Source organism: Gopherus evgoodei, chromosome 1 (genome assembly GCF_007399415.2).
Source record: "Gopherus evgoodei ecotype Sinaloan lineage chromosome 1, rGopEvg1_v1.p, whole genome shotgun sequence".
Taxonomy (NCBI): Eukaryota; Metazoa; Chordata; order Testudines; family Testudinidae; genus Gopherus; species Gopherus evgoodei.
The window spans coordinates 153,260,648-153,282,000 of NC_044322.1; the positions used below are offsets into that span (position 1 = coordinate 153,260,648).

Here is a 21,353-nt window from a genome sequence, read left to right on the forward strand (position 1 = left end):
AAATATATAAACATCTTCTCTACTCTGCAAGACATTCTCCATGTTTTTGGTAATCAGCATTGACTGAAAAGTTTACTAAAAGGTAGAACTTTCTGAATAAATGACTATGTTTATGTATATTGGCATTTTCAGATAAAGTCATGCCAAAACTTATTTTCATTGAATTCAAAGAAGTTTGCAAGTGTGAAGGGGTGACATTTATTTCAAAATGTTCAGTCTATTAAAGAGGATTTCAGAAGTACTGTTCCAGTGCTGCTTAAGTCCCGCACATAAATCTTTGTGCATCTACTAAGGAATATTTAACCCAGACTGAACGATCATAGTATTGCCAGGGAAGTACTATACAACTGAATGATGACATGAAAATGTGAGCAGGGCTGAATAGGTGTCAGTTCCGGTTATGTTAATGAAGTTAGATGTCCCACAAGAGCCCAGTAATGTTGGTGTATTATGCAGTTTATGAAACAATTCCTTAGAAGACCCTTAGTAGTGCTGCAGCTGTAATGTGCTTATCCCCCCACAAAAGGAGTGACCCACATAGCAATATTAAATCAGTCCCTTCGCTCTATGCATCCTTATCCAGTCAGGCCCATATGACGGTTGGTCAAAAAGAAGCTTACCCTCCCACCACATGGCTGTACAAAGACCATTCACAATAGTAATCCCTGCACTCCAAGGAGAAGAGAGACTGTTTGCTCTTGCAGTTCCCCAAACCAGGGAGGAGATGAGGCCATGACTTAGCTTCCCTTCTCCCGCTAGAAGCCTTGGGAAGGGGTGGGGCCAAGCACAACTCCTTCCTAATGGATGTTAAGAACTGTGCTCCCCACTTCAACAAGGGGACTCCACTTATACAGGCTGTGGCTTGAAAGCAATGTTCCAGCTGTCAGTGAAGAATCAGTCCCTGCTTGGATTTGGACTAGAGATCATTGGTCTCAAAAGCAATAGCTCGTCGCCTAAACTAAAGAAAACTTGTATCTATCACCAGAAACAGCACATATAGTTAGCGCCCTGAAAGGAAACGATAAGAGCTTGTCATAACTATGCCAGGTGTTCAGTCTAAGGACAACAGTTTCAGACCTATACAAATCTCTTTTCAGCATTACCCTAAATTAAATCACAGCAATACTTCAGGAGCCCTAGGACTGATAATGCATCACTGGAGATCAACTTAGTAATGTATCTAAATATTTTCATAACAGTTCAGTTCTTTTGCAGCACTTAAGCCATATAAATTAAACTTCATCATTAGAAAAGTCTGTTTTCAGCTCCTCAAACCAGTTCTGTTGTGCAACATACATACTGTTTTCACAGGCCACTCTGCTTTGGTGTCAGAATGCATACATGCACCCCTTTTCCAAGATTTACACACACTGATATCAAACCAATAAGGTCTACAGATCAACATTATGTATGCACTTGAGCTACAAACAGTGGCATTTGAAGTTCATTTCATTTTGAGGACTACCCTGAACAGCACAATCTAGAAAATTCAGAAATGTACAAGAGTTATGTTTTCAGAGGCAAAAGTCTAAGCCATAAAACGAATTAGGTTGTGAAAGTCATCGGACAAACTCACATCATTGCTAGTGAAAATATCTTCTGAAGCTTGTGAAAAGGAATGAATGAATGACTGAAAAACAGGAGAACAAATCATATAGCTGATTAAGATCTATAGTGTTTGGTAATTTTCATGAAGGACAGGTCAATCAATGGCTATTAGTCAGAATGGCAGGGATGGTATCCCTAGTCCTTGTTTGCCAGAAGCTGGGAATGGGCAACAGGGAATGGATCACTTGATGATTACCTGTTCTGTTCATTCCCTCTGGGGCACCTGGCATTGGCCACTGTCAGAAGACAGGATACTGGGCTAGATGGACCTTTGGTCTGACCCAGTATGGCTGTTCTTATGTTCTTACTAATAACTTACTACAGTCTTTTTTGGAAATAAATTCTGGAGACAATGAATTAAAATATTTTAATACCAAGACGTTACAAAACAACATTTTAAAAAAAAGTTTCATAACCTCAATACGAGTACTAATTAACATTTTTACTGCTTGACATCAGTTAATTTCTCCCCACACATTTTATAAATAATAATAATAATAATAATAATAATAATAAATAGAATGTCTCCATTAATGTATCTCCTAGAAATGGTTGTTGAGTCCAGCCCCCTGCCTTCATTAGCAGGACCAAGTACTGATTTTGCCCCAGATCCCTAAATGGCCCCCTCAAGGACTGAACTCACAACCCTGGGTTTAGCAGGCCAATGCTCAAACCACTGAGCTACCCCTCCCCTTAATTTCCTCTTTCTCCTCTTGTTCTTATTTTGAAACAGAGGTTGAAGGAACTCTCTTCAGAGACTGTCAAGACTACTCCACAGGTTGGTCAACAGAGATTTGTCTGCTTTAGGGTTTCCTATAGCAGCCACCAATATGGTATGCAAGTACTAACAAAAATCCTGGATGACAAAAATCACCCATTTTTCCCTTCCCCTCACCAGACACACCATGATAAACATAGTGCAAATCCTTTAAAAATTCTTTGCTAAGAGTTTTAAAAATTGAAAAAGGGGGAACTTTGGTTATTTAGAGTTTAGGGGAACACCAAAACTTTTAGAAATTCCAAAAAATTGTCTTTTCAGCCATTTAAATCTTTTATGCCGATTTCCATTCTATTTCATCTAGATTCTTGACTTACTACATCTTCCTTTCATCACTTAGGCCCCGATCCTGCAAACAGTTACACACATGCTTAACTTTAGTACCGTGAGAAGTCCCACTTGGAATTACTCATGGCAGTAAAATTAAGCATGTGTGTGTTTTCAGGATCAAGACCTTTGCGATCTAAATTCCCAGTCCTTTGTTACTTAGGGTTATTGGGTGCCTATCTGATGAGCTCCGTGAGGCAGAGACCATGTCTTCTCTGTATTGTGTGGCCCAGAGTACATTAACAATGCTCAACAAGTAAATAAGAACGAGGAAACATTTCATGGCTCTGTATGGATCTGAGGTGAATTGCCTCTAATAATTAAATAGTCACTACCTGAATGTACTCTAACCACAATACATTTGGGGCCAGATTTTCAGAGGCCCCTGATTTTGTGTTCATATTTTTTAGCACACAACTGCATGTTGGCACCAGAATCAGAGACTAAGCTGAAGTCGTTTTGAAACATCAAGGTCTCAGTTTACAGAAACCAAGTACTGACCAAATACTGGCACACTGTCCTGTCTTAGACTTATCTGGCATTTTCTAACAAACTATTCATCTATAAGAACAAATGAATACATTGGCCTAGCAGAAATTAAGAAGAAAAGAACACAGTGGTGATATAGTTCTCAAAACTGAATTTTTATGATTTATTGATATTCCATTCATATAAAGGCACATCAACATGTTAGTTACCCCATAATCAAAACTAAATGTTTCAGCTCCAGAAATCTGATTAAAAAGGCAATTAAAATTACATTGTTACAACACATAATTCATGCCATCATCCTAAAATTATGACAAAATTTGTGTCAAGCAAATGCTTTGTCTCCCAGGGAATCACCTTCTGCAACTTTAATAGTGTTGTACATCATAAAGATGAAAGATTTCACCAGAATTTATGTCTGATAATTTGGTCTGATAAAAATCACCAAACTCTTAATGTTTTCTGTAGCCCTTTAGGAAACTGGCACTTGGTGTTAGTATAATACATTTATTGTGATGAATTTTTTTTAAATCACTTTAAAAAAAGAGGATTATAGCTAAATAAACTTGGTATGGCACAACAATATTCTGAATGAATCTGTTTGAAGTAAATCTCCAAAATTCTGTACTATTTTAGTGTCAAATAATGAGGTAGCACATTGTTCCAAAATTGTTCTGAATTGTGTAATCCATTCACTACATGTTTTGTCTTTACTTTCTGTTTAGAGCTCTGTACAGCACTTCCTTTCTTCTCCTGCTTTCTGTTTTTATTACGTCTTTGCAGATGCTTATATTCTTTTATTTTTTCTCCAACATTCTCTTCTTTGTCCCCTTCTTCCCCCTCATCTTCCCTCTCTTCTTCATTTCCCCCCGCCCCCTCTTCATCATCTTCATCCTGCCTCTCTTCTTCTTCTTCATCCTCCCCCTCATCTTCATCCTCATCCTCCTCCTCATCTTCTCCTTCATCCTCCCCCTCATCTTCTCTCTCATCTTCATCCTCCCCCTTTTCTTCATCCTCCCCTTCCTCCCCCTCTTCTCCCTCATCTTCATCCTCCCCCTCTTCTTCATCCTCCCCTTCCTCCCCCTCTTCTCCCTCATCTTCCTCTCCCTCTTCTCTCTCATCTTCATCCTCCCCCTCTTCTTCATCCTCCCCTTCCTCCCCCTCCTCTCCCTCATCTTCATCCTCTCCCTCTTCTTCTCCCTCATCTTCATCCTCTCCCTCTTCTTCACCTTCCCCCTCATATTCCCATTCCACTTCCCTCTCTTCTTCATCCTCCTCTGCTTCTTCCTCTTCTCTCTCCTCTTCACCACCCTCTTCCTCTCTTTCACCATCTTCATCCTCTTCCTCTTCATCCTCCTCTCCACCCTCACTCTCAGCCTCCACTTCTGTGTCTTCACTCTGCTCCTCCTTAGATTTACCCTTCTTTCCTCCTCCTACCATTTCTTCATCTTTCTTCTCCACTTCTCCCTGGCTCACTGTTTCTTCCTCTTTAAAATTACCCTCTTGACGTCTCTCTTCTGTGCCTCTTCTGCGATGATTCTGTTCAGCCGTTGCCTTTCTCTCATGATCACCTTCTGCTTCATACTGTAATGCAGCTTTTTCACTTTCTTCTCCATTACCTTTCTCCTCTTCATCTCCATCTCTTACTATTGAGGAATCATCATCATCTTTTCTAACCTCATTCTCATCTTCCTCCTCTCCAGATTCTACTTCACTATTTGTTTTTTCATCCTGGTTCTCCTTTTCACTTTCATCCTCTTCCACTCCCATTTCACTTTCTTCACTCTTCTCTGCCAGATTAAATTTTTCATACTTAGCATCTCGCTGTGAGGCCTCATCAGGTTTGTCATCATATCTCTTCACTTTTGTTTCCTCTTCACTCAGGCTTTTTATATTGGTCTCTTCTGCACTCTCTCTTTGTTTATTTGTATCCTGCTCTTCTTCTGTCTCAGTATCTCTTTCTTCTAAATCATTCACATTTTCTACTACTACTTCTATTTGCTTCTGTTTTCCTGTGTCTTTATAATGATCCTTGTGCATTTTTCTCCTCTGAAGTACATATTTTGCAAAATCATTACTACTTTCCTCACTTGAAGATGATGACACAGATACTGCTATTTGTTTAATGAATCTCTCCTTTTTCTTAAGTTCTCTCTGTTCTTCATTACTTTCCTCCCCCCTGACATATATTTCTCCATATTTGTCAGATGTCATAACTTCATCCACTGCATCTTTACTTTCTTGGTTAACAGTTTTTTGGTTTTGTGCAGTTACTGAAATGGTCACTGGTTTGTTACTGGCTGCAGCAGGCGGTATATCTGTTTTAGGGGGGTGCTTAGATTTAATAGCTTTTTTTAACTTTTCAGTGGAAAAAAATAATTCTTTAGTCTTATCACTGGAAAGACCGTAAGATGTGTCTTGTTTTCTAGGTTTAAGATTTTCTGCATAGTCTTTCTTCCTTTTCACTAATTTGAGTTGATGTTTAACAGTTTGCTGAACATCAGACTTCAGTTTGCTAATGGTGTATGCCTGTTCTAGTTTATCTTTTATATGCTTTTTATTAGCCTTAATTTTCTCCACAAAGGCATCATAATCATTGCATTCTAGTTCTGAACCATTTCCAAGAGATACTGAATTTAAAGACTGCTTTTGCAAAGAACCATCAGTTGATTTTGAACCCTCCTGCATGAAATTAAGATCAGTCTTTTTCAACCCACCCTTACCATCATTTTTCAGTTTCACATTTTTACTGTTCTTCTATTCCACATGAGAAGCAGAAAATTAAAAAGAAAGAAGGAAAGCATTAAGAACAAATTAAATGAGAACAAATGGAAAAGACTACAGACACATCTGAGTAAGAAAAGATTTGTTTGATAGAACTAAAAAATGGCATAAAATACGGAATATTTCAAATAAAATTAATGTAAATAATACATAACTGTTTAAATAATGAAACACTTATTGAGCAGGCTAAATGCACTCTCCTGATTCTGGGGTCAGTGTATTTACTACTGATCTAAAGCTACTTTGTCTTTTTTGGCTTAAATTTAAAATTTTCTTTTTATATACTCCATTTATCAATCATATTTTGTGTAATCAATTTTGAAATATTAGATTATGATCTGATATTAATGTACCCCTAATACCAAAATTCTCACTTTAAAATTAATACAGGATGGTAAGACAGAAGTTTCAACTTTATAATGGGATCAAAGTATTATTGCCCAGTGAATCATTACATTTTACTATAAAATTACATCCAGCATTTTGTAAACATGGTTACTTTACATATATTTTGACCTGGATTTTAATCCAAATATTCTAGTATCAGCAATCAAGTAAATGGCAAGTTATCATTACTATACATTACAAAATGTATAATGTAAGTTACAGTATACTGCCCCTTCAATAGCAGTAGTATTATAATGTCTCATCTCAAACTGCTCCAAGCAGATAGACCCTTGCATCTGCACAGAGCCCCAGTGATTTCCTTGTAAACTCAGGGATCTACCCAGTGGAGCTGTTTGCAGGATCAAGGCCTAAAAGTTTCATGTGGGAAGTAGTCTATAGAAATTGAGATTTTAGGAGAATTCGGAGCAAAAAAGAGAAAGGAAAGAAAGATGACGCCCTATGAAAAGAGTCATACATTTTCTACATTTCAAACATGATTAATGACAGTACCTTTTGTTTCTGAACTGGTGATAATTTTAAGGACTGGTCACTGGGATTCAGCCTCATCATATGTGTCTGAAAAGAATCGGGATACAAATTAAAGAATGAAATGTAAGCTAATTAATAAACGTGAGTTAAATAAGAATGATACCTTATTTACATTTAATAGGTTTCTTCACAGGATCTAAAAATACTTCCCGAACATTAAGCCTGTCATTCTATTGTTCAATTATGTAAATTAAATTCTTCAGACCATTTAAAAATAATAAGCTACAAGATGATATTTAGCAGGTCTCCAGTATATTCACACTGGGCTCATTCAAGGATCCTAGGATCGAGGGGACACCTTTTGTATTAAAAAAAAAAAAATGGGTGCCTAAAGTTAGGCTTCCAAATCAGTGGCTTAATTTTAAATGACTTGAGCACCCCACAGCTCCCACTGTTTTTCACTGTGAATTCCTGGATGCTAAGCATATTTGAAAATTTAGGCCACTGACTTAGGACTTAATTTCAGACATATACTTTTTAAAATCTTGGCCAGGAAACACTCAAGTCCTTGTCATAAACAGATATCTAAGGGTTAATGTTCTTTTACCTGTAAAGGGTTAACACAGGGAACCTGAAACATCTGACCAGAGGACCAATCAGGAAACAAGACTTTTTCAAATCTGGGTGGAGGGAAGTTTTGGGTGTGAGTTCTTTGTTCTTTGTCTTGGGTCTGACCCTCTCGGCTCCGAGAGTGATTTTTCTATCTCCTGGCTTTCTAATCTTCTGTTTCCAATTTGTAAGTACTAGGATAGTAAGACAATAGGTTTATATTGTTTTCTTTTGTATTTACATGTGCGTAGTTGCTGGAATGTGTTAAATTGTATTCTTTTTGGATAAGGCTGTTTATTCATTTTTCTTTTAAGCAATTGACCCTGTATAGTGTCACCTGGATACAGAGACTATGTTTAATGTCTTTTTCTTTCTTTTTTATATAAAGCTTTCTTTTTAAGACCTGTTGGAGTTTTTCTTTAGTGGGGACTCCAGGGAATTGAGTCTGCAGCTCACCAGGGAATTGGTGGAAAGAAGAAGTCAGGGGGAAAATCTCTTTGTGTTAGATTTACTAAGCCTGACTTTGCATACCCTCTGGGTGAGGGGGAGAGATTAGATCTCTCGGTACTTGTGTTTCCAGGACTGGAAGCAGGGAATCTCCTAGGGTCGTCCAGGGAGGGGAGCCTGGGAGGAAGTAACAAGGAAACAAGGGGAGGGGGTTATTTCCCTTTGTTGTGAGACTCAAGGCATCTGAGTCTGGGGGTCCCCCAGGGAAGGTTTTGGGGAGACCACAGTGAGCTAGGCACTGTATAATTCTTGGCAGGTGGCAGCTTTACCAGGTCCAAGCTGGTAACTAAGCTTGGAGGTTTTCATGCTAACACCCATATTTTGGACACTAAGGTCCAGATCTGGGAAAAAATGTTATGACAGTCCTATACATCTAAGAAACTACAGAATAGAATATTAATTTCACAGTCATTCAAAATTCTAATGCAGCTAAAAGAAGAGCAAAGATTAATCTATGGGAGCTTATAACACTACATTGTCTTGCAGACAGTAGTAAGATAGCACTTTCTGAGATAATAAGAATAATAAAATAATAATAAAAAAATTAATAATAAAAAAGGTGTGAGGAAATGCCAGGCAGCAAGACCTGGGTTTTGCTAAAGAACTGTTGAGACTAACAAGGATCTGGAGAAACAGTTGAGTCAGGAAAAGACATGTTTTCATTTAAGATGAAAGCTGCAATTTCAACTATGATGTTTTACTAAATTAACCCGCACATTTATTTGATTTCCAAAAGTCACGATGCAGTTTTGAGAACACCACAAAGGGGAAACTGAGGCAGTGTCAGGGTCCAAAACAGCTACAGCATGATATCATGAAATATGTGAACATCTTACTACCACCACGCACACAGCTTGAGGAAAAAGACTGTAAAATTACCATTTCTAGCAAACAGCTTTTAATGAGCCAACAGTTCACCATTCTGTAACCATCTACAAGTACACTTTGAAGGCCCGCTCCATGCATCACAGAGTTCTGACTACTAGTGTAGTGCCTTTTTCACTTAAATATGAAAGTGGAGGGAAGAGGATCCTCAGTTTCTCCCATGGTCACAATCAATTCTCTTTTAGAAAGAAAATCTGTCACCGCTGCAACAAGATCAATCTCCAACTGAATGGCAGTAACTAACACCTAATCCCATGATCAGAACTATGCACAGAACTGCTGATTTTCCCCTGAATATAAGTACTCACATATTCCTTCTACTAACACCATCAAAAAAAACACCACCAAAGCCTACAAAAAACAGTCACTGCTGCCATTTAGAATTGGAGTAGCTGTTCTATAAACAGACAATTTAGTGCCAGGAAGAATATTCACTTCTATTTCCATGTTGATACATTTTCCTGAAACAGACATCTTTTCAAACAGCTATTTAAAAATATATTTCTACTATTTCTATATCAGTCTATTAACAGAAAGGCACTTCTGAATTTGTCATAACCCAGTGTGCAAAAAACAAAAATAAAAAACACAAAAAAAGTGAAAATATGCCTGGCATACAGACAGTACATGATGAATGCAAGATATTAAAAAAAATTTTTTTTCATGTGTTAGTAAATTCTTCAAGACCTATTTTAATTTGTATATTTGGCAATTTTTACACCAAATATGTATGGAGTATTTGCACCATTCTTTTACAAATATGGTATATTTCAGAGAAGTTTTTTGTTTCATTTTAAAAAAAATAAAGGTCTCTCTCTTATTCCATTGCTACTATATCTAATTTGCTTTTAGAGAAGAAATTCCCAAAATATTATCTGTGGATCACTTTGGGGAACATTTTTTATTTTATTTTTTAAATATCATTTACATACAAAAAAGAAAAAATGACACGTTTTTTAAAAATGAAAATGATTAAATTAGCAACGAACTCTGGCCAAACTAATGATGGCTCCTGCAAAACACTGCATCAACCAAAGCACATTTGGGAACATAGATACATTATATGTTCACTATGGCACCAATTCAACATAGCACTTAAATATGTGCTTAAGTCCCACTGAAGTAAAAGAACGACACTATTGCCTCTCCATAATGCTGATCTGGATTCACTAGTTCCTAAACAATGGACGGGGCTGAGAAATGCTGTAGCATGCCTGGATAGGATAGGAAAGATATGTCGGTGATGCATTAAAAATTGTTTAACCCTCCCCCCCCCCCAAAAAAAAAAATTATAGCAACATTTTAGGGTTGGGAAATACTCAAATGCTCCACATTTGAGATCCTTTCTTTAATCTCCTCCATCCGTATCAAAAAAGCTGTGCCAGAAGCATATATATATATATAATTATATAAATAAATAATAAAAAGGTAGAATCCTCTGAGTCTTCCCTCTGCATAGTAATGTTGTCACATGACAAATTATGACAAGCTGTAGCCTTGAACAATGGCAGCATGAAACACTCACTGTGTGATGAGAATTAGTGGTACACAAAATATTTTATACCAATACCACTTGAACAAACTTTTTGCAATAAAAATATCCAGATATTTTCAATGATTAAATGAGAGATCAGCACATTTCAAGCATCTCTACAGTAGTCCTCAGGATTAAGGGACTTCATATGAAAAATCAAGACTGTCCTGGTAAAAGAGGGATAGTTAGGTATCTTGATAAGGTGGGAGTGTTTGAACAAGAAGAATGACGAGCTGACTATAAAACAATTTCTTCCTATCATCAGGGTCACAAATTTTTTCAGATATATGCAAAAGCAACAGCCTTATGGGCGCCGTGATGGGGTGCCTACCCCACACAGGCACAGAAGGGGTTAACCAGGTCCTGCCTGGGGCAGAGCAATGGAGGGGTCCTCCGAGTGGCCCAGAGAGACTGCATGAAGCAAGGCCAGTCAGGGAGGAGCTGACGGGAGTAACCAATCCAGGCCTGGCAGGCTCAGATAAAAAGGAGCTGCAGGACAGAATAGGAGCAGTTGTCGCTGGGAGCCCAGGGAGTAAGGACTGCATCCCTGGAAGGTTGAGAGAACTGCAAGCACCTTGGACAGAGCAGTGGCTGGCTACTGGGACTGAGGGTTTGGCTACACTTGCAGCTGTACAGCGCTGGGAGTTAAAGCTGTCTCTGTACAGCTGTGCAGGGAAGGCGCTGCAGTGTGGCCACACTGACAGCTACCAGCGCTGCAATATGGCCACATTTGTAGCATTTGCAGCAGTGTTGGGTGTGGTGCATTATGGGCAGCTATCCCAGCGTTCAAGTGGTTGTGACGTGCTTTTCAAAAGAGCGGGGTGGGGTGGAGTGTGACAGGGAGCGTGGGGGGGAGAGAGTGAGTGGATTTTTGGAGCCAACACTGTGTCAGCTCCCTGCTTGTAAATTCTGACCACTTCCCCTACCCCTCTCTCATTCACTCTTAAATGTAAATAGCCTTCAGACTAGATAAGCAGCTGCTCCGAGGAACTCCCGCCCTGCTGTTTTTCTCCTCAAGCAAACACTAGCTGTGGACATTCCCTGCCTGCCTCTGCTGGAGCAAACAGTCGCTGTGTTTGTTTTTTAGATAAGCAGCTCCGGGAAACCGAGTTCACAGCAAAACAAAGAGAGTTCTTTAGTTAAAAGCATTATGGGAAAATTCCGAAGGTCAGTTACAGCGTAGTAAGATTAATCACTGTTTACACTGGCGCTGCAGCAGCAGCGCTGTTCTCTTTATTCCTTTTGTCCATGTGGAGTACAACCAGCGCTGTAGCCAGGGAGATACAGCGCTGTATGTGCCTTGCCAGTGTGGACGGGGAGTAAGTTACAGCGCAGTAATTCTCCAGTGCAGCCAAGCCCTGAGCAGCTGAGTGCCCAAACATGAGGACGAAGAAAGTGCTGGGGCCATGGGGAAACTGACCAGGGAAATAGAGCAGCATTGACAGAGGTTACAGAGGAGCAGCAGGAGGCTGCTATTCACTGGGTTCCTGGAGTAGCGGACAGGCTTCTGTCCCCCTCACTTGCCACTGGGGAAGTGGTTGGACTACTGGACAGAGATACCCAGCCCACCCCCCCCCCCCGGTGAAAGGGGATGACATGGCTGGAGGGCTGAGTTGCAAAGAAGATGCTGCAGGTCTGGAAGCTAAGAAAGGAGCCGTAGGCAGGAGCACAGACAGATGCCAGTGTGCAGACCAGGGTGGGGACGTGGGTGTTGGCCTTGAGCTAATCCCCAGCATGACCAGGAGGAGGTAGCAGTCTAGCTATGAGGGCCATGCCCCGTGACAGGCTCCTATGATGAATCAATTAGGAACAAAGAAAAAGCAAGAGGTGCACGTACAGACATCAGTGAGTATGGTTATCACTATCAACCTTCAACCTTTGCAACTAAGATGGCTAGTACATTTTAACAGGACTCTGTGCAGTTCTTGCTTAGATGAGAATAAAATTCATGCTACCATTTTATTTTTTCTTTTTATCTATTTCTTCTCTCTCTTTCTTGAATTAATGATATCTGGTTTAAACACAATTATAATTTTAGATTGTGATTATTAATATTCAAGAAAAAATACCTATTGTCCATCCTTGGAGACATGAAAAGTCCTATTCTCTGAGGAGGAAAAACAAAGAGGTGGAGTCCACTTACTCAAACATGCCAAGGACATAAAGGTCCTTACAACAACAGATGCCCAGACTGGGGTCTGTGCTGGCATAAAGGGAGCCCCTAGAACTTGGGGGTACCAAGGTATGGTGACTACTTTTATTACAGCCATATCACAAAAAAATGTGACTGCTATGTTTTCCCTCAAAATGACTGCTAAGCCACAATTTTAGTAGTGGGGATTTTACCATATTTAGAACATCAGTTGTGTTTCCAAGGTTTCTGTCATCACTTTCCTTATCTGAATCTTCCTCCGTGGTACTTTCTTCAGGTTTATCTTTTTCCTGCTTCCGATCCTCTTAAAAATAAAAACAAGAAAATATAAAATATAAACAATAAGTACAATAAATTGGAGCAGGTGATATATAGTAAGCCAAATGTCACCCTTATGTGGTAGGGAAGTATTATTCTCCTTATACAGATGGTGCCTTAGCTCTCTGACATGCCCCATCCCCTAACCCCAGGTGGCAGCTCCTCCATGTTAGTTTAGTTTAAGACCAGGATGAAGTCTAGCAGAACAATGCATCCTAGGGCATTGCACGTCTCAGCTCGTATTTGCAGATTTTCAATGCAAAAGAGTCATCTGGAGCAAAGTTCCTTTTGGGTGAGCCTTGTAGTAATATTGTACTTTTTAATTTCCAAGGAAGAAACAGTCTTGTGGTTAAGGTACAGAATTGGGAAAGACCCAGGTTCTCTTCCTAGTTCTGTCACGGACACTTGTAGTGTCACTTAATCATTCTGTGCGGCAGTGTCCTTATTTATAAAATGAGGATAACAATTACCCACTTTACAGGGCTGTTGTGAGGCTAAATGCATGCAAGTTTGAGGTCTTTAGATAGCAGGAACTATAGGTAAACAAAATAGCCGTTGTTTTTTCTTTCAATTAACCCTCCTTGCAAAATCCTTAAACATCTTTTCCACGAAAGGGCTGGGGAGGAACACATTCCCCAGTACTATTTTCCAGCCTTTGTTTTTGTGCTCTGAGTCTGGCCAGCAAACACTGGGTTGAGACCCAGGTGTAGTGCTCAGTTGCAAGTCATGAAGGTCCTCAATCTTCAAATGAGTGGTTCTCTCACATAAATACAAACAGTATATATGTAGCGCTTGGAAGACAGCAACGAACAGAAACATTATGTTTCACCTGTTTTACAGTCCACAGTAGATTCAATAGCTTTATTTGTATTCACTTCCGTTACATCAGGATGGTTTGTTGTTGGTAAACTGAGTGGGACAGTGTTGCTGGCAGCACGTAAAGAAGGTTTTAGGGAGCCTTCTCCCAACGGAGGTAACGTTCGCACCATTCGACAAAACTGTTCTGGAGATTTTTCCTTAAGAAAATATTTTAAAGAAAGTGTTGAGAACATTCTGAGACCGATAAGAGAAAATCACCTTCTCATACTTTAATTACAGTATTTGCTAGAGGAAAATACAGTAATTAAGTATGATAAAAGCTGTTTGTACTCTTCAGTTATTTACAGTCCTAAAAAATGGACAGGTATATTAAGCTGATGTGTTCCACACAATATTCAAATAATTATTCAATATCTTAAAATCAGCAACAATAAAAAAGAGCTTCTATTATGATTTTAAAAGAACGAGAGTTTATTTAATCCACAATTTAGGTACATAGAATATTTTCTCTTTATTCTGTATTTATCTACATTCTGTAGAATGGAAACTAGATTTCAAAATTCGGAAGGTATCAAAAGGGCACAATGGCCTTCAAGGGATATATCTTTTTAACATTAAACTAACCGTTATTTGAACAGATCAAAATTCAAAAGTTCGCACATTTCTACACTCATTTCAAATGTAAGAATCTGTAGAAATATTATAGTATGTTTCATTACATGATACATAATAATAGCATCAGAGCTTAGCATAAACAAAGCTTGGAAGCTGGTTTCTGAAGAAAAATGGGTTTGTGTGATTTCCTGTTTCTTCATGATGTATAAAGAAGGCCTGAAAAGTTTCTCCTCCCCAATGCTAAAGTCATCTCCTTTTTCTTTTCCTGGTTTTAACATTATAAATTCATATGTTCTCTACACTGTTTCTCCACCCCCCCATAAGACACTGTGGACAACTGGAGAACTGGTGGTTTTATGACACCACAGATATCAAGGAAGCCAAACCTTATTACTTAAGATGATCAAAACAAAAACCAAACACCAATTTAACTCACACATTAGATAAACAGCCAAGATCTCCTAATTTACTTCTCAGGGGCCTCCAAAAGGAAGCCTCTGGAAAAACAGGGAGGTGAGATTCGACATTCCTGATAACTCTAAAGAGAGGAACAAAAAGCAGCAGGCTCTTACACATTGTTAAATTTCAGGCCTCTACAGATCATAAAAAAGCGAAACAGGACAATTACCCATTTTTTCCCCATCATCAAGTAAGGAGAGGTTACTCAACTTGTGCAGTAACTGCAGTTCTTTCAGATGTGTGTCACTGTGGGTGCTCCATGTCAGGTGTGCCTGCACCCGGCACCTTTGACTGGAGATTTTGGTTGCAATGCCCATTCAGCCTGCATATGCGTCCTACACATCCTTCTGCCCCACATGCAGGATATATGGGGCTGCACAAGTGAATCACCCTCAGTTCCTTCTCTACCATAAAGTCCCATCAGGGAGACACCGAAGCAGAAGGGAAGAAGGGCAGCTAGCGGAGCACTTACAGGGACACACATCTCAAAGAATTCCAGTTACTACACAGGGTAAATAACCTCTCTTCCTTCAATTAGTATTCCTGTGAATGCTCCACTTCGGGTGACTCCCAAGCAGCACCCCGTAAGGAGGTGGGAGGTTAACAGCAGAGGAAAGAACTCCATTGTCTACTGCAGCATCTGATCCTGCAGCAGGAATGAAGGCATAATGGTTAGAAAAAGTATGAACAAAGGACTATGTTGATGTTCCACAGATCTCTGCAACTGGTATGACTTTAAGAAAGGCTACAGATTTGATATAGTGCTCTTATGGAATGTGCTATCACTCTCGAAGGAGGCTGAACCTGAGTTTGGTTGTAACAGACCTTAATACAGCCGGAGATCCACTTTGATAACCTTCTGTTTCAAAATTACCAATGCCCTGTTTCTGTCTGCAGTGTATACAAACAATCTAGATCTAAACAGGCCAGTCCTAGCTAGATAAAAGGCTAATATCCCCCTAACATTTAGGATATAGAGTATAGCTTCCTGACTCTGATGTGGTGTTTTTTTTTGGGGGGGGGGAGGGCGGGGAACAGGAGATAAATAGTTTAATATGAAATTCTGATGACACCTTTGGTAAAAATCTTGGAAGGGACCACAGCACACTTTGTCTCTGGTGAAGACCATAAACAGGGAGTCTGCCATTAAAGCCCTCAATTCTCCAACCCTGAAGGCAGATATGATGGCCACCAGAAAAGCTACCTTAATTGATAAATTTAATAAAAAACACACAGCTAGTAGCTCAAAAGGATATTTCATGAGGCAGTTAAGAACTAGATTCAGGTCCCAGCAGGGACTAATGTCTCTGATTTGAGGGAGAGAGATCTGATAGACCTTCTAGGAATCTTGCCATGATTGGGGGAGTGAAGACCAAAAAAAAACCCTATGGATAAAGTGAAAAGCTGTTATTGAAGCTAAGTGGACCCTAATGGAATTCACAGAAAATCCTGATGTTTTCAATTCAAACAGGTAATCCAATACCATGGGAAGAGAAGAGTGAGTCAGTGAGATCTTAATGTTACACCAAAGATGCTATTTTCATTTCAGGAGGTAAGTATTCCTTGTAGATTTTTTTCTACTATCTAATACAGTGCTCCTCACTATTTTTGAAGTCGGGGCCACTTTGGCAAAAAATCTTCAATGTGAGAGCCACATCAACTACTAAATTAACACATTGCTTCCTACTTCTTGATGATGTAATCTTACAGAGCCACTCGAAGTAAACTTTTAAAGTAAAGTAAACTTTTAAAGAGCAGAATAATGCAAAACTTGCTTTAAAAACTGGATGAGCGAAAATGTGCCTGTTTCTCCTTGACTTTGTTTATGCAGTATTTGTAAACTGCCATCACAATCCTAATAAGGCAGTCCAAATGTTCGTTGGTCAATTTATTCCTCTGTTTTCTTTTCACCCCTCTGGCGGGGGGTGACGGCTGCAGGGTGGGGCTGGGGATAAGGTGTTCAGGGTGCAGGAGGGGGCTCAGGGCTGGGGCAGAGAGTTGGGGGTCTGAGGGCTCTGGCTGGGGGTGCAGGCTCTGAGGCGGGGCTGGGAATGAGGAGTTTGAGGCGCGGGTAGGTTGCCCCGGGTCTGGGGCCAGAGGACTCCCCCCAGCCCTCTTCCTTCCAACAGCACCTAGCTCTGGGGAAGGGGCCTCTCTCCCCCCTGCCAGCAGGCAGCACAGAGCTCCAGGGGAAAGGGTCTCTCTCTCCCTGCCGGCAGGCAGCCCAGAGCTCTGTGGGAGGGGGGCTCTCTCTCTTCTGGCAGCAGGGAGCTCCAGGGCCGGGAGAGAGGCCCACAGCAGCCCTGCAAGCCCCAACTTGCTCCCCTCTCCAGTTCCTGCCCACCCCCACCTCCCTCCTCTCCAGGTCCCTGCTGTATGGCCCTTTATAGCCTGCTGCGCGGCCATGCAGCTTAATGGCAAGCTGAACTTAGGGTCGATGGGAGCCACCACTGGCTCAGAGGCCTTGTAATGAAGAACACTGATCTAATAAAACATGTTGTACTTATGATGAACAGGATCTCTTTACCTCAGAGAACCTTTGAGGAACCATACTTGAAAAAGACGGTTACTCACCTTTGTAACTGTTGTTCTTCGAGATGTGTTGCTCATATCCATTCCAGTTAGGTGTACGCGCCGCGCGTGCACATTCGTCGGAAAACTTTTACCCTAGCAACTCAGTGGGCCGGCAGGTCGCCCCCTAGAGTGGCGCCACCATGGCGCTCCATATATACTCCTGCCGGCCCACCCGCTCCTCAGTTCCTTCTTGCCGGCTACTCCGACAGTGGGGAAGGAGGGCGGGTGCGGAATGGATATGAGCAACACATCTCGAAGAACAACAGTTACAAAGGTGAGTAACCGTCTTTTCTTCTTCGAGTGATTGCTCATATCCATTCCAGTTAGGTGAATCCCAAGCCTTACAAAGGCGGTGGGGTCGGAGTGAAATATGGCAGAATAAAACTGCCGAGCCAGAGGCTACAGCCTCCCTTGACTGCTGAACCAGGGCATACTGCGAAGCAAAGGTAAGGACCGAGGACCAATGGAGCTTCGCGACAGGTCTCGTGGGTAGAAACACGAGCCAGCAAGGCGGCAGATGAAGCCTGAGCCCTGGTAGAATGCACGGTGATGTGGCTTGGTGAAATATGAGCCAAATCAGAACAAGTGGGGATGTCCGCCATCACCCAAGATGAGATCCTCTGAGAGGAAAACAAGCAAGCCCTCCCTTTGGCCCGCTACCGGGGCAGAGCTGGGGCACCTTAGGAAATGATTCTGTCAGCACAAGATGATGCGAGCACTCCACAGATGTCCAAGGAGTGCAAAGGTTACGCCCATTGCGTTGAGCTGTGGGTAACATGAAAGGCCAAACACCTTAGGGAGGAAAGCCGGGTGCGGTCACAACTGCACCTTGTCTTTGTGGAACCTTCGTAAGAGCTCTGATCTCAGAGACCCGTCTGGCCAAGACTAGGTTGAGGCCCCAGGGCGGGGCTGGGCGGCGCACCCGAGGGTGCAAGCGCTCCAAGCCCTTGAGGGACCTCGAACCCATAGAGCGTGGGACACTGAACGTCCATCTTAGCCTGCTGGAAGGTAGGGACGGCTGCTGAGCGTATCCTCAGCGATGATACCGCCAGATCCTGCCGCTGAAGGCCAGAGGCAGGCCAGATAGAGGGGATCGAGACCTCAGCAGGAGCAAGATCGAGCGTACTGCAGCTGTAAAGGAAACGCTTCCACCTGGCTCGGTACGTTGACCAGGTGGAAGGCTGCCTGTCACCCCAACTCAGGTACGCAGGAGCCACCGTGAGGCGAAGAGGCTGCAGGTCCGAGTGACGAAGCCTGTCATTGCCCTGAGTGATGAGGTCTGGGCTGACAGGCCGAGCAACGTGGTATGTCAGTGCTGCCTGGACCACTCTGGAGTGATCATGATGACGCACGCTCCGCCCCTGCGGAATTTGAGCAGGACGTAACGAACCAGTGGGAACAGCGGGAAGGCATAATGCAGTTGGCCGTTCCACGGTATCAGGAATGCGTCCAAGATCGATTCCGAGGAGAGACCTTGGAAGGAGCAGGACACCTGGCATTTCCTGCACTCGCGGTGAGCGAACAGGTCTGTGTGAGGAACCATTTCCACTTCCGGAAAGCGGGACGCCTCACATGGGGCAGAGTGATGACTCGTAAGACAGGAAAGACCTGCTGAGTCAAAGAGATAAGACGTTCCGAACGCCTGGGAGAAAGGACGTCGCCAGCTCCATCGAGCGGGCCATGCAAAAGACCCGGAAATGGATGGCCTCCTGACAAAAAAGGGGGGAGGACTATGTCCCCCCTGAATGCTTATGAAGCACCTGGCCATTGTGTTGGCTGTAAACACCGAGATACAACGGCCTCGCAGCTGCCGCTGGAACCCCTGGCACGCCAGGCGGACTACTCTGATTTTTGGGGCATTAATGAGGAATGCCAGCTCTCTAGAAGACCGAAGGCCTTAAGCTCGGAGGTGACCATGAGCACTCGAGCAGAGAGATGATGCGTCCGCCGTCAGGGGCAGTGAGGGCTGGGGCGGATGAAACCGCATCCTGTCCACACCAAGGAGGGGGTTAGCCACCACTCTAGGGAGCCTAAGGCGTTCGAGGGAACGGTGACTACCATGACCATTGGCTCCCTGTCCAAGCGGTACGCCGAGGTGGGCCAGACTTGGAGAGGACGGAGGCGGAGCTTGGCGTGTTTGGTTACAAACTTGCGGGCAACCATGGACCCAGGAGACTGAGACAAGAACGAGCTGAGGTCGTTGGGAAAGCCTTCAGACCTCAGATGATTGATGCCATCGCCTAAAACCGCAGTTGCGATAAGCAGGCTCCGGCTAGGTAGGAGACCAAGATAGCCCCTAGGAAGCCCAACCTCTGCGTGGGAACCAGAGTGGATTGCTCTATAGTAATCATCAGGCCTTGATCTGTGAATAAGACCGTGACGATGCCCACGGCTGAGTGGGTTGTGTGTCAGAGTCTCCTCGGATAAGCGAATCGTCCCAATACGGAAAAACGCATATCCGACATAGCTACGGTAGGCGGCGACTATGGCCGTAAACCGGGAGTATTCACCGCTGGCTATAAAGCGGAGGCATCTCCCATGCGGAGGGAAGATGGCATTGCAAAAGTACGCGTCCTTCCTATCCAGGGCGGCATAGTAGCCCCCCGGAGGCAAGGATGGAATAATGGTTCCCAGGGATACCATGCAGAACTTCAACCTTATCCCAAACCGGTTGAGTCCATGCAGGACCAGGAAGGTCTGACCTGTGGTCGAGTGGGGGACTAGGGCATAACGGGAGTAAAACCGCTAGCCCCTTTTGTCCGCTGAAGGGGGACAGGGCTGGAGCAATTTTAAGGTGGTACCTATGCTCCATCGTGCGCAGGACCCAGCGACCTAAAAGTAACTGGGGCCATGCCAGGAGAAAGCGGGATCAGGATCCCGTCCTGCGACTGGTACACCGCCCTCCGGTGAACCTTGGAAGGTCCGTCTTTGGTCCCAGTGGTAATTGCGAGGGACCTCGACTTTGGCTTTTTAGGGGGCCTGACGTTTGTCTGCGACCACCTTGGCCTTGCCGTTTTCCAGAGTTCTGCCTCTGGCTAGGCACAGAGTATGGCGGCTGGGGCCATAAAGGCCTGCGTTTGGTCGCAGGCGTATACATGCTGAGACGCATTAGGACCCTATTGTCCAGCAGGCTTCGCAGTCTGGGGCTGTCTCTGCCGCGAAGATGCCTTTACCAACAAAGGGTAAATCCTTTCCCCCGTCCTCCAAGACGGCAGCGAACTCTAGGTGGGAGGTTCGAGGGAGAAACTCCTCCACCCAGGTGCTATAAGTATCGCAGCTAAGCAAGGCTTGTTGCTTCGCACCCCAGAGGTGCAGGGCCCCTGCAGAGTACACCTTGCATTCGCCAAGGCTCTTTCCGCTTCGGGGCTGGCGCCCGCTGGCCATGATATCAGGATCGTGGTCCTGAGCATAAAATCCGCGCATATGGGGTGACACGGATGCGTGTCCGGACGGCCATGGAGGTACTAAAAGAGGGCACGGGCCGAGTCCCTGACTCACTCGGACCTTGCCCAACTCGGCACCGGGGACCGGCATCGGGAGGCGTATCGGTACCTGGAACGAGATCCAGACCCGCAACCAGAACGGTGTCGGGAGGTCGACCGAGATCTCGAGGCTCGGAGAAGAGCTACAGGAGTCAAGGTACCTGCCCCGGTGCCAGATGTCGGAACGGTGCCGATAGCGGGTCGGCGAACGGGATACCGACCGGTGCAGTGAGTGTGACCCGTACCGAGGAAAACAGTACCGGGACTGCCAGTGGTGTCCGGTGTGCCGACAGGACTTGGCGCGTCTGCGGGACCGTGATCATAGACGGTGCCGCTCTGCTGTACTGACAGGGGACAGTCCCTTGAAGAGACTGTATTACCCGTACCGGCGGTGCCCGGGTCAGGCAGCACTGACTCCGTCATGGCACTGAGAGCCCTCGCCGTTGGTAACATCTCCGGCGCGCAGGGAACAGCAGGCTCAACCACAGTGCGTACTGGGGAGCTGTCAGGCACCGGATTCGACGGCCCTCGTGGGGC

The 21,353-nt window shown here is 43.4% G+C and overlaps 2 protein-coding genes across 6 annotated transcripts in view; both read right to left on the reverse strand.

Annotated features, from left to right (window-relative positions):
- LOC115657732 (X-linked retinitis pigmentosa GTPase regulator-like) overlaps positions 1–21,353 on the reverse strand; it is a 126,351-nt gene that overhangs the window by 54,053 nt on the left and 50,945 nt on the right. For all 5 annotated transcript variants that reach the window (XM_030575870.1, XM_030575878.1, XM_030575888.1 and 2 more), the window contains 3 exons: positions 13,697–13,883; positions 12,744–12,853; positions 6,884–6,949 (listed from right to left, as the gene is read on the reverse strand). In XM_030575870.1, coding sequence (XP_030431730.1) covers positions 6,884–6,949; positions 12,744–12,853; positions 13,697–13,883 — 363 coding nt within the window. The remainder of the gene's footprint in view (positions 1–6,883; positions 6,950–12,743; positions 12,854–13,696; positions 13,884–21,353) is intronic.
- Positions 3,426–6,000, reverse strand: LOC115657751 (spore wall protein 2-like). The gene has a single exon (XM_030575920.1). The coding sequence runs from the start codon at positions 5,888–5,890 to the stop codon at positions 3,830–3,832; it is 2,061 nt and encodes a 686-aa protein (XP_030431780.1). The 5' UTR covers positions 5,891–6,000; the 3' UTR covers positions 3,426–3,829.